General features: G+C 41.6%; 1 protein-coding gene across 1 annotated transcript; it reads left to right on the top strand.

The window, feature by feature from the left end:
• The first annotated feature begins 4,860 nt into the window (after nt 1-4,860).
• On the top strand, nt 4,861-5,692 carry MSGN1 (mesogenin 1). The gene has a single exon (XM_075089836.1). It carries the CDS (start codon nt 5,095-5,097, stop codon nt 5,608-5,610), a length of 516 nt encoding a protein of 171 aa, XP_074945937.1. The 5' UTR covers nt 4,861-5,094; the 3' UTR covers nt 5,611-5,692.
• The last annotated feature ends 8,222 nt before the right edge of the window (nt 5,693-13,914 follow it).

Genomic DNA, 13,914 nt, shown 5'->3' with positions numbered 1-13,914 from the left:
CTAAGTATCAGCTGAAAACCACTAGGTAATAAACTCCCTACTTAAAAGGTGGGTAGGTGTAAATTCCACACGTAGGCCTTTTCATCTGGGAAGCCAGTTGCTTGGAGATCAGATGTTTTAAATGAATTGCGAAGCTGATGTCACTTGTCAGTCGATGGAGACTGCCTCTATTTGGAGGATCAAATACATACGTTTGAGGATGTAAAGCAAATAGATAGGTCCTGATCCTGCCACGGCAATGCCAGAGAGATGCTTGTCTCTATGCAAAGCTCTGGTGGAATCAGTGGTACTTGACTACTTCTTCTCCATAAGCAAGCGCTTAGTCTGGCATTTTGAAGTTGTGCCCTTGAGAAAATTAAAGGGTTTAAATGCTTAAGGCAGGATTCTTTCAACAGGACTAGAACTGGCCTATTTCTGGTCTTACTGCAAATATATAACAACGTTTTCTCATGCTGGCCGCAGGGTTTGTTTGGCCAAAGGTGGTAATAACAGTTAGAAATCCAATTTACACATGGTTTTCATTGGTTGTGTTAAGGGTTGTGGGATCCCTTTCATCGGGCTGGACACAGGATCAATCCTGGTTCTCTTACTGCCTTCTTTCCCGCTGAGAATTGTAGCTGGCTGTTCATCGTATTCTTTGGCATACTGACCTCAAAAAAACCCAAAATAATCTGTATTTGTTGACCAGCTTGCTTACCTAGAAGTCTTGTTTATTTCAGTTGAGGTTGGACCCAGGTTAAGTCACTGTCCACAAGTAGAGAAAAATCTGTGAAGTCTACTCATTTTTAAAAAAAAAAACATCTGTCCAAATTGAGGGCAAGCCTTAAAAAGGAGAGAGGTATTGTCTGGTGGCTAATGTGACTCTGGATAACAAATGTGATGGATCCTTTCCTTCCTTTATTGCCAGTTTGGGCATAAACCGAGGTGTTCAACACTATTTTTCAGAAGTGTTGAACACCTGCTGCGTGTGCTGAAGTCAGTGAGACCTGCAGCTGCTCGCTCCACGTTTTATACACAGGCGACTGACTCCTCGTCCGTGCCTCTGCGAAGCAGGACAGTAACAGCCACCTCCGCCGCGAGCGGGCGGTGTAGCAGCTAATACTTGGGAAACCCCTTGTTAAAAAAGAGATTAAGTGACTTTTAAAGTTTTGGGAGATAGATATTTTTTCATGGCACAAACTGCAAGATGGGGCTTTATCATCCAAGTGCTCTACAAGGATATTAGTACAATCTGCTTCTTGTCAATAAAATAAGACTGGACTTCTGTCCTAATTGTAAAGGAGGCTGACTATTATGGGATTAGTGTTGTTGAAACACATTTATCCATGTTTACTGTTTCAGCTTGTGTTCTTCCCATCCCTTCTGCAATGAATTCAGACATATGAGCAGGGAACCCTTCATTTTAAAGGAGATGAAGATTGAGAATAAATTCAGAATATTCAGAATAAATTACTGAAATTAAAATCAAAACTATCAGTCAAGCAGAAAATGCCTTATTAGTTTTTAAGTGTCAGTTCATATTTCATTGGTGTTATCCTCACCTCTCACTACCCTTCAATGTTTTGATGTTACTGACAGACAAAAAGGGAATTCCTAAAATTTATGCAGAGATAGAATAAAATAAAGATTGTAAACCTTTTTTTATTTTTTTTTTTGATGGATTAACTTTCTAGGAAGGTGCCACCTGAAATATTAGGCTATGAGCTCTTCAGCAAGAGCATCAAACAGTCATAGGGTATAGAAAAATAAACCAGCCTGTAGCCATGCCTTCCTCTGTATGGCACTTTTTAAGGCCCTGTTATAAAACACCACTGTGAACTGTTCTACCATTTCCAGTAGTTTTTGCCTGTTATCATTGTCCCTACTTTGCAAGATCATTTGCTCACTGAGGATTCTCATACCTGCAGGTGGAAACATAGCACTACCCAAGACTAACATCCGAGAACAGCTACGTACCATGAGACTGTTGACTTACACAGGCTATGGACCTTACAGCGATTGTGGGGAGAGACCTTACGTAGCTTCCTGACCAGCCAAAACTGGGCCACACCTCCTGTGAGTACATTTTTGGGAATCTGGGGGCTGTGGGTAGAAATGGGTGGTTATTTCTCAAAATTGAACCTCTGGCTGCATCTTTACCAGAAGGACAGACAGAGCCACAGCCCTTTCTCTGGCTCTGTAGAGCTGTGCATTACCGCAAAGCTTGCTTTCATATGGGCAAACCCCTTGCTCACCCCTGTGCCCCTGGTGGCATCCCCTGAAGCGCAGTCAGGTGGTGTTTGGGACATAACTATTTGGGTCCAAGCTAAAATAGCACCAGGGAGCACGATGGTGATAAAATGGGATGCAAGGCAGTTTTCAAGTATGAGCATTAGCCCTACATTATTTGTAGAAAAGCCTGTGATTTTTTCTGTGTAACAGTTTATAAGATCCCATGATTATTCATGGAACCAGAGCAGTTGTCCACATACTCTAATATCCTGCCTTGTCACTCTAAACATTTACCTGTAGGATATAAGAAAAGATATAGCTATTGCTATGGTTCACATTACTCTTCCCTGCTTAGTCTCACCCCAACTCCTATATATAAGAATAGAGATTAAATCTGACTGTGTACACCTGTCATTTACAGCAACAGGCATGAACAGAATCTTTTGTCGCTTTGTGTCTGAGCAACATTTTCTATGATTTACCCATAGATTAAGGGTATACATTAACTGGCAACATGTATTGTTTATAGTCAGCAAACAAGTTACTTGTAATATTTGCTTCTGAATTTGACTGCATTTAATTAACATTTGATTCCAAAATCAAGACTTCTGAGCAGAACAGTTTATATATATATGCTCATTATGTGTATTTTTAATGTATTTGTATATATACACACATACATATATTTGCAGGCTCCTTTTTCTTGGCAGACAGAAGTTCCCCTCCTCTTTCCCCTTCCCCCTCCTGATTTTTATCCATTTGTAGACCTTTAATTGTTGTGTTTACCAAAAAAAGGGAAAGACATAAGGGCAGGGGAAATATCAAATGGAAAAAGGCACTATAAACACAAAAACACAGAGGAAAAGAAAAAGAGCAGGAGAGAGATTTTAATGGGGACAAAACCAAATCCCCTATTTATGCTAAATTGGACCTTATGTTTAACTTGTGGCCTTGTAACCATTGTCTTGGTGCTCAATGAAATTCATTCAGCTCACTGAAGTCGCAGAAAATACCTGTCATTTCATCTTGTCTTAATTTTAATTTGTAGCAGGCATTTGTAATTCTTAGAACTGTTTCAGCCCATTTTCCTTAAACAAGGAGTAGAGGAGAACTCGGAATACGATCGGGTAACCATAAACCCCAAAGGAATCCTGACTGTGGTGAGCTGTGCCCTGAGTTTCTATGTGGGGTAGATGTCATCATGTCAAACTTCTCAGCCTGGGCTAAAATGCTAAAATCCTTCACTTTTTGGTTCTTTCTTACTCAGCATAAAATCAGTACATCTCCCACAAGCTGCTTCCCAACGTTTGGATCCCAAACTTTTAAAAATTCAGAAAAGCCTTCCTAATGACTACAACAATATTGGATTTTTTTTTTTTTTTCCTGAGTGGCCTTAGTGAGGATTTCACAATCAAAAAGAAACAGTGTATCCCAGAAAGCCTCAGCTTGCTTCGGGTCTGTGCCATTCAGGGCCATTCCCTGCCTTTTGTCGGAGGGGATTATGGCGCACACAGAGATCGTAACACAGGAGAAATCTCAAAAATAACTCCTACTTTTCTTCCTCCTCCAGGTTGGCACTCTTTCCCTCCTTCTTTTCATTATCTATTATATTTTGCTTCTATTACAGGCTGATACAAAGTCATGGCTGGCAGCTGAGCTGCTCGGTAGAGCTGCCGAGCTCAGTAGTTTTGGACAGTTTTCCTGGCTCCTCTAATGATTTGCTGTGTGATTTTGGGCAAGTTACTCCTTGCCTCTGCTTATCCATTTCCCCAGAGTAATAGAGATCATTAATCATCACTGTAAGCTGTTCTGAAGCCTAGAGATGAAAAGTGCTCATTATTAATGCTATTAATTTATAGGATATATGTTTTCACTTGAACAGCCTAACACATAACTTCACTGTTTCATTGAATCAGGGCTGGAAAAGGGTTTCTTTTGGCAGAAGAATAGATTCTTAGAGGTAGAGAATTTTACAGACGTAGCTCATAGTCTTCTCTTACACGTCTAATCTATATATGTATTACTTTGAATTAAATTTCCATGTAAAGTATTTGTCCGGGCCCAAAGTTTATACACTACTTATTTTGGGATTTTTTTGAAATTATGTTTTCCTATTCCTTTTTTCAAATGGGACTTGACTGTGTTTACAATTACAGATTTCCTTTTTTGATCTCCCAATCATGATTTAAAATAGCAGATGAATCTACAGACTGCAGGGAATGCATTGCTGTTCTTTCTTCCTTTCTCCTGTTGAAAACCAAAGCGATCCAGGGAGAAACTGCAATCTTATGAGAAGAAAAATCCTCAGAGCCGTAACACACACAAATCCAAACAAACCATCTTTGAGTTTCACAATTAAGATACAGATAATGAGAGACTACTTCAGCAGCAGTCAGCGCGGATCAGATCATCACTGCCATAGTACCACCACCTTCAAACGGTTACACAGAAATCAGGGCTCAGTGGCTTAAATTCAGGGTTTGTGTTAGCGGTCGTTATCTTGAAATTCTACGTCTGTAAATTGTTTTGTAAAATTGTTAATTTTCTTTTTCCTCTTTCACCACTTATCCCCCCAGTGCAACATTACATGTAGCTGCGCAGCCTTAATTGGTTTAGTTGCAAGAAGATAATCTTTTTTTCCTCCTTTCTTGCTGTTGCCTGTTAGCTTAAAGGCTTTTTAGCTGAAGGTTGATAATTATCACTGAGAAGAAACTAGCACATCAGGAGTTCATTTTCCATCTTAGCACTTGTGGCGCTCCTTTGAACTCCTCTCGCCAAACCCACGTTCCCACTCTGTCACTTTCCTCCCTCCATCATAAAAAGGTCTCGGCAGCCGGCGGCTGGCGGGCAGAGGGCATTGCTTCTCCCGAGTGCTCCTCCAGCATGGACAAATTGCACGAGACGTTGATAAACATGGAAGACGCTTTGGGTTCGGAGCACTCTGTCTGCTTATCACCCTGGGACTGGAAAAGCACCGCTGGGGCTTTCGAGCTGCACCCCGTCTCCTCTCCGCACAGCTTATCCCCGACGCCCTCCTTTGAATCCTACTCCTCGTCCCCTTGCCCAGCAGTGGCAGAGACCCCCTACGGCAGCGGCGGCGGCAGCCTGGTGGGCTACAGCCTGGTGGACTTCCCCCCCGCGTACCTGCCCAGCCCCGGGCAGGCTCGGCTGCCCAAGGGCACCAAGGTGCGGATGTCTGCCCAGCGCAGGAGGAAGGCCAGCGAGAGGGAGAAGCTGCGGATGAGGACCCTGGCCGACGCGCTCCACACGCTGCGCAACTACTTGCCCCCTGTCTACAGCCAGAGAGGACAGCCCCTCACCAAAATACAAACCCTGAAGTACACCATCAAGTACATCAGTGAACTGACGGAGCTCCTCAACAGCGTCAAGCGAGTGTAGACCCCACCTGGAGCACCCACCCCGGCATGCTCAGGGTCTTCACAAACAAAAAAGCAGCAAAATTTCTTCCTCGCCAGAATACGGTGGCGTGGGGTGCAAAGAGGAAGATGGAGCAAGAGGGAGGGAGAGCAAGGGCCGCCGTTGTACATAGGACACAATGCTGGAAGGTGAAGTAGGATTGCCTAAAAACCTGAGCTGCAGGTTGCCGAGACAGAAGTCTTGCTTTTTACTTTTTTTATGCCTTTTTTTAAAAAAAATAATAAGCTTCTGAGAAATAGTAAACCTAGTCTGATACAAAAGTAAAAAAAAAAGCCAGCTGATCTTCCTAGGATTTACATATCACTGTTCTGACTGATCTTTTTAATAAGGACAATAGTAAATCCCTAGGCTTTAAACTGAATTTTAAACAAGTAAATGAAAACAACAGTATAGGAATACTAAGTGTATTGATTTGTAGGCACTTTAAATATTAGGATGAGGAAGAACATGTATAGTTAGTTCACATATTGTCTATTTATCTGAGTTTCCGCTGTACCTAAAAATCAAGAAACTAAGTAATAGTGAGAACATCTTTGCTCATAAACAAATAAATATCAGTGTCATTGTCTGTATCTTGTATTATATATCTGACTGATAGATAAGTAAAATCTAACAGTGACTGCTAAGTACTAGAAATTAAAAATAAGCAAACTGACATTTTGTGTAGATAAATTGCCGTTAAATCCTCTCCCCTTTATTAATATATACAGAAACATATAATATTTCTGTATTTAATGTATAAAACCCCCTTGCTTCAGTGCCTGATAAATTATCAATTACTTTTTACATCAAATTGTTAGAACAAATAAAATTAGGCTGAGTTTTCTTCTTTCTGTCTGACATGAAGTAAATTAATTCAGGTATCAGAAAGATGCAAAGTTTTGTTCTCAAGGTGTCCTGAAACCTAGGAGGGCTCTAGTAACCAAAATGTCTCTTATTAAAAGCTGTCAGATCAGCTGTTTCCTATAGCCAGTAAGTGTCTTGCAAAACACACACCTGAAACCTTCCAAAAACCAAACCAGCGAGGACATAATCTTAACCCCTAACTACTTTGACTTTCATCTGCAGATATCACACAGGTCTCACCACACCACCAAAAGATATGGGTTGCCGTGTAAATCTCATTGCAGACTGATTCATAAAACTTGGCTGTGCTGAGGCCACCAACACACACAGAGGAGCAAGACCCAGGGCTGAGTTGCATGGAGCTCATTAAGTGAGATTAACCTTTTCTCTGTGGGGAGATGTAAGGCACAGAGAGAGCAGCAGCCAGGAGGTAACAAGCTTGTCTCACCAGGACGGATAGATCTGCATATCTGTGTGGGGCAGATGGTTGAGGTCTGTGGATACATCCTGTAGCAGAGCACCACAAAGCTAAAACTTTATTGCATCCTTCTCTCCCTCTTTTTTTTTTAATCCTTTCCATCTTCTTGTTTGTTTGGAAGGAAATACACTTTTTCCCCCAAGGCTCAAGCCTAAGCTGACCCAGTGCTCTTCTCACATGGTATGTGCATATTGGAGCAATCAGCGTGAAATCCATCAGTCTCAAAAAAGTGGCTACATTCAAATTTATGCAGGTAGCACCGTCACTCAAGATGTAACCACATTTAAGCATATCCCATATGACTCTGTTTTGTTTTAACCCATGTTAAATTTCACACAAGCTTTAGGATTTCAGCAAGAATATAAGTAGGATCAGTTTTAAAGCCCTATAAAATTGTCAAACTAAAGAAAATGTTATGCGCATATGAGATGGCAGCACTAATGTCAGCTTAGCATTCCTCAGTAAAACCTGGGCCAGATCTGAGTGGTTAAAGAGCCTCACAGACAAGGTCAGCCTGGATTATATTTTGGATTTGGCCCTCATGATGTTTAAGGGAGTGAAACTGTACCTTGCCCACAGGACCTTACACAGAATCACAACTAAGCTTGATCCTGAATCTTTTTTCAAAGACTCTCATTGTCACTGTAAAGGGGTACCTGCTGCCTAGCACTGGCAAACCGCTAACAGATGCGCAGGAGGATAGTCCTGTGATGTCGATTAAAGACCACCATCATTCACAAGTATACTGCTTTGGTAGATTGGGAAGACTTTTAACCTTTTTCCTGAAATCTTCCACACCTGAAACTACAGGTAATGGCTATGCTTTTCATCTCTTTAGCTAAGGAAGCACATAGGGTCACAGTTAAAATAGAGGAACAAGGAGTTGGAAGGATCCACTTTTATTGCTAGTTTATCTATGGCCTCAGCTGGTCATCCAGCATTGCTGCCTCAGTTTACCCATGTACAAAGACACTGATAGCTAATAGTTTCAGAAGGCTGCTGCTCATAGGCAAAACTAAGTAATGCTGTATGCAGAGCGTCCCAGTAGGAGGTACCCTGCAGATTTGAGAAGTGGCTTATGGTCAGCATTTACCCCCATCCCAGAGACAGTGGCAGGTGAAGGCCCTGAACATGCTGGGGTAGAGTTTGTTAGGTATCTGTAGAGTTCCTCTGTCTCCCTGCAAGCCCAAGGTGGAACAACAGCTCTAAGCAATCACAGAGGCAAGGCCTCAAGTTTCAGGACATTTTAGTGCTCCTGTGACAGTGAACTAGACCTTGCCTGTGCCCACTCTATCCCCAGAAATCCAGCGTCCTCTGCCATACTTTTAAATACTGTGAAGTCCAGCATAAGGTGGCTGCATCTAAACAGACCTTAGGGAACAGGCCTTGGTCTGCCAAAAATCAGCCCCTGCGCTGCAACAGGACCAAAGCTCACGTCAAAGGAGGGGTTAGTATTCTTGCACTGTTTAAATTGATTCCTTTTCAGGGAATCTCTCCTTGCACCTGCATGTGAGGTGGAAAAAAAAGTGACAGTCATATGAGTAGGAGGCAGAAGCAGGTTCCTGCCTGTGACTGGCATCTCCTAGGATCTGCCAGGTTTATTTCTCCCCTCCCAGAAAGAAATTAATTCTTGCTCTGCCTGACAGAGAGATGGTCTATAAACTCCTTCTGTAATCCTCACCCTTGGCATAGGCATTTCACTGATCCAGCAGAAAGAGTCTGAATTATTATATTCATGACATACAAGTCCCTGCTGCTACTAAATGTTGTATTTTATTTATTTTTTCAATAAAAGGCAATACAGTCAAGGTTCCTCCTCTTTCCTTTAGCCTCAGGAGTTTAGGATATTTCATTAATGTGAAACGGATCAAGTTAAGTTCCCCAGTTAAGGGTATGAGATCCAGCCTCCAGGACTACATAAGGTCCCTAACAATATACTGAATTCCAACAGCAACACCACCCTGTTCCATAGAACAGAGGCAAAAAAGTGGAACCTTAGTCTGAAAAAATGCACAGGTCACAGAAGTAGAGGGCATCTTTCACATACAAACATCTCTCAACACAATATGTTAAAAATCTACATGGAAATAAAGCTAAAGTAGCAGCCCCACAACCACTGGAAGTCCATGGCTGAGGAATTATGTTCTCCCTAAGGGATAGGGCCATTTACCATGCTAAAGAGAGAGGTACAGAAGAATAAACTGGGTTTAGTCCCAGACAATGAAGTGAACTCTTCAGGCCCCAAGAGCTCTCCCTTTTCCAGCTTAGCATGTTGTTGAAATTCCTTGCTAATGTGGAGAGCAGAACATGGTACTACAGAAGAAACCACCACCACAGTTTTCTGCTGTAATCACAGTTTTCTCATACAAGAAACTGGTACAGGAAATCATACTTCATGAGTGATACTGCTTACAAAGCTGATACTAAAAAGAGATATGTAAATACTATATATAATATATCTAATACTTAAACATTAGCGAGAAAAGGGATAAAGAACATTACAAGATAATATCTTCTACAGATATTAATTGAATTTTAGAATCTCAGGAAAAAACCTTGAGATACAGAAACACGGCAATTTGGTTGAACTACTGGTCCTTAACTCTCACTTTACTGATGAGATGATTACACCATCCTGCTGCTCCCAGAGTCAGTTGCTACACACTGCGAGAAGATATTTTGCCTTTTAAAAAAGTGCTCCCAGGTATTAAAAACCCACATTTTGCATTCAGCCAGAAACAGCCCAGACTGTGCATACACTCTTCCTGCCCAAAGACCCTGGAGAGCAGTGCAGTGAAGCAGGCTGAAGGCAAGGGAACAAGATGAGCAAGGGGCACCAAATCATAGGTGAGATGGCTGGAGCCCACTAGCTGCTTTCCTGAGCAGCTCCTCATGTTCAGAGCTGTGCCCTTCCCTCTGCTCTGGGTGAATTGCTGAGGGGGGAACCAGGTGTGATCACAGAAACAGAGTGCTTAAAGTTTCAGAAGCCAGAAAACAGAGACACTGTTGCCCCACAGCCATCTTCACTCTTTTATTAAGGAAGAAAAAGGCAGGGTAGACCGGCAGCCACTCATAATAGATTTCATACAAGTTAACTCATCTGGTGGCAGCAGCCAGAGAGTTGGTGCTGCTGCAGAGAGTTGCTGTTGCTATCAACAGTATGATAATAGGCTCCGAGTTTCTTCTAATACCTCAAAGACCAGAGGCTGTTGTGGTGCAGCTGAAAGTATATGCTGCCACTCTATTTAGCAGAAGGCACAGTGATGGAATGGAGGAAGCCTAGTAGGTAGGGTGTTAGCCCAGGATCCAGGTGACTCATACAACTCCACTCTACTCTCCAGGATAGGATTTCCACCTGAATTCAGGAGAGTGACAAGGTCTCTGCCCACCCTATAAGAAGGGTGCAGCAATGCATTGCCTGACAGCAGCAGTAAAACCTAGAGAAACACCCTGAAGATGGAAAGGAGGTCAAGTTCCCCTATGGTAGAAAAAGCAAGTACCTCAGAGAGAATATTCCCCCGTGGTTAAAAGATCACACATGGAAGAAGCTTCCCAGGCAAGCCCTGGCTCTGTGAGCAGCAAAGCTCACCCCCCCCACCCCAAAGCAGACACACACAGTGCTTTGAAATTCTACCCTGAGGAGCACCATGTAGGTGCCAAGAGGTTTTATGGTTACACATTTGGGCTGCACATAGGTGTGCCTGGGGGAAGAAAGCCTCCTGCTAAAGGGCTTCAGCCAGTTCCTTGGGGGAGCTACTTATGTGGCAGCTGCCACAGCTCCACAGCCCCTCTGCCGAGGGATGCCAGGGACTATGCTCCTGCTCTGCATGGCAGTAACTAAAAACAAAACAAACAAACAAACCCAAATGCCCACCAACATCCCCAAACAATCGATAATATACATGCATCCACCCCAGCTTCTAAAGGAGACAATATCTGACCTTTATTCCCCAATTTATTTGCCATACAACCACAAATGTTATTATTGCATTTAACAGATGGGTGGCTCAATTATGGAGAGAAGTCCCAGTTCCCAGTAATGCAGCTTGGTTTTAATGTGCTATAAAAATTGGGTCCATATGAACCCCCTTCCTTGATCAAGCCCCTGAGTTTCTGCTTCTTTATGCAACATGAGCAGAGGCTTGTTCTTTTATTGTCATACCAAGTACTGTAAGGAGATCAGCTGTAAGATTCAGCTTACTTCTGCTTTAACAACACATGGCTGTCTGGGATTTGGGACTCTAGCTAATGCTGTGTTTAGGTGCTTCTGGACTCACACACACAAATGGAAACAGCATTTATATGGGAGTGACTGGCTGAAGACTCAAATAGACTTCAGGCAGAAGCCAAAACTTGAACCAAAGCTTCCCAGATCATTGTCAGAACATTTCCCTCTGGGTAGATGTATGTAGTATTTCTTCTTTTACCGAAGACAAAGAGATTTAAAACAAAAAAGCAAGACAATATACCAAAAGGAAAAAGTTAATTGGGCTAGAAACCGTAAATGTCAATTTTCTTAATCCTTAAATATTAAGTTGTTGCTGCTTCAAATCACCAAAGCAGTACATAGTTTTCAAATACTACCCATATAATTGAATATAGACTATAGTAAAAGTGAGAGCTCTGTGTTTCTATCAGTGACCAGATACAATGAGGCTACTTGTGGTACTGACTCACCATCATTTATTTGAAGTGGAAATAAATGTCTGCAGTATACTTCTATTATTGCTCCTATTTTCCTATAAAAACAAATCACACCAGACTTCTCTTTTCCCTTAGACTTTTATCATTCACCTGTTGAAATTGTGGAAGACATTAAGCATAAACAAAGAAGATTGATCTCCTTTCAACTTGTGTTAACAGGGATATAAAAATAACATCCCAAATACCAGGAGGAAAAGCATGTGGTCATAAAATATCCACTTAAAAGCCAAAGAGGTGTTAATTCAACACTTGAAGAGGATTTTTAAAAATATATATATTTTAAATGGTTTTTTTTGTATATATAACCAGGAAGGAAGTTTCTGAATTTTAGTGTAAACAGACACCTCTGAGGTGGAGTGAATATTACTATCACATCTTTACAAGATTTTACTGATTTTAAAATGGATTGTGTCTTGCATGCTGTCAGAAAAATCTGACGAGAAGGTTTACATAAGTCATAGTCCAACCATGGAGGGGAATCTCCTTGAGTTTTCCAACATATCAAAAAGGTAAAGGATCATCTTATCTATTAACACTTCTCATTTTACAAAATGGCACTAAGCAGAGATTTAAGAGCTGAAGAGCAGAGTCATGATTTACCTGGGCATCATTTTTGCATTTCAACAACTCTTAAATCCCTGTCAACAGAAGAAGAATCTCAAGACATTGACAAATCTCATGAAAATAAATGAAGGTACCTCAGATGAGATTGTAAATACCAGATTTCTATTCCTGAGTCACGTTGTCTGTGTTGAAGAAAAGCATCAGAAACCTAGGAAGCCACAACAGAGGCTGAGTTAAAGTACTGAAATAGGCTGCCCAACCTCATGCTTGGGTCTCACAGCACTTCCTAGTTGCTGCATTTTCCCCCTGCACAGCTGTAAGAGGGAAGAAGGTGGCTCAGGCTACCCAAGGCAGCCCACGCTGTGCTGGTAGAACATTGCCACTCACCTGTCATGACAATCTTCATCTATCTGGAAAACACACTGCATAACAGTCACTTCTTGTGAGAGTCAGCATGATGTAAGACACACAGGGAAGTCACCATACCACTTAAAGTGCCTATACTTATGTTCTGTTCGGTGGAAAACCCAGGCAGCATATTATATAATAGATTGTGCCTGCAGACCGAGGAACAGCTAGTACTTAACCCACTGGGTTAACACAGAGGAAAACACCAAGCATGAAGTAACTGACCTGTCAAGTCTGCTGCCAGGCTTATAGGTTTTACATTTTCCTTTCATTCCCATGCTGACATATTTACATCTCATTCCTCAATATCACACCTTTAGTCTTCTTCTACCACAGGAGTAAGAAGGTAAGACTGCTTTAGCACAGTAGCCTCCTCTATTGGAAAACAGACTTGATGCACAGCTCGGGACTTGATATGTACCTCATCGTGAAACCCACAGAGATTTTTCTAGAAATGACTGTGAAAGACATCCGCTACAGATATGCTTAGCAGGCAACTGGAAGACAGACAAGACTTACAAATATGAGCTTGTAATAGCAGCACAAACTGTTTAGTGGGATCTCTGTACAGGTATTGTAGCAACAGAGCTACAATCTTTTAGACACCATGTTGTGGGTTTTTTTTTCCACAAAGTGCAAATAGATTCACAAATTAGTTTCTTGCTCAAGTTAGCCTTCACAGAAATTCCCTGTAGTATAATTCTATTTAATATAAAGTTAAAAAGCAGGCACCCATCATTGTATCTTTAGCCCTAAGGAATAATGATTCATGCTAAACAATAGCTTTCCTTAGAACAGGAAAATACAATATTGAATCTGAACAGTTTTCACATCACTGTTCAGATGTAAAGAAGAAACCAAGACATTTTCCTCCCATAAAAAAGAGAAAAGAGAAGCGATAATCTGACAGGAGCTCCTAAGCATCATGTTCTCTAGTAAGGAAGAATCCTTAACACACTGTGGATAGAGTCCATGTATTAGCATTATTACAAGTCTTCACTAAAAGCCTGTTTTTTCCCTCTAGGCTGTCAGCTTACTCAGCTAAGTTGTCACTGATGCTACTTGTGAATTATTTCCCCCCCAACTAGGGAAGGCAACTTGACATTGCAGAGCCACAACACTCCTGTGAGATCCACAGTTTACAGCTTTTCTGTCAATACCCATCACAGGATCAAGTATGTTCTACGCCATCTTGCTTCAAAAAACACTTTATCTTACTGTCATTAAGCTCCTTGCAATCCTTTGTTCATACTGAAGCTTTAAAA

The sequence above is a fragment of the Phalacrocorax aristotelis genome, chromosome 3, assembly GCF_949628215.1.
Source record: "Phalacrocorax aristotelis chromosome 3, bGulAri2.1, whole genome shotgun sequence".
NCBI classification, from domain to species: Eukaryota; Metazoa; Chordata; class Aves; order Suliformes; family Phalacrocoracidae; genus Phalacrocorax; species Phalacrocorax aristotelis.
The sequence above is the reverse complement of the archived record's forward strand: the minus strand, read 5'-3'. Positions and strand labels throughout refer to the sequence as shown.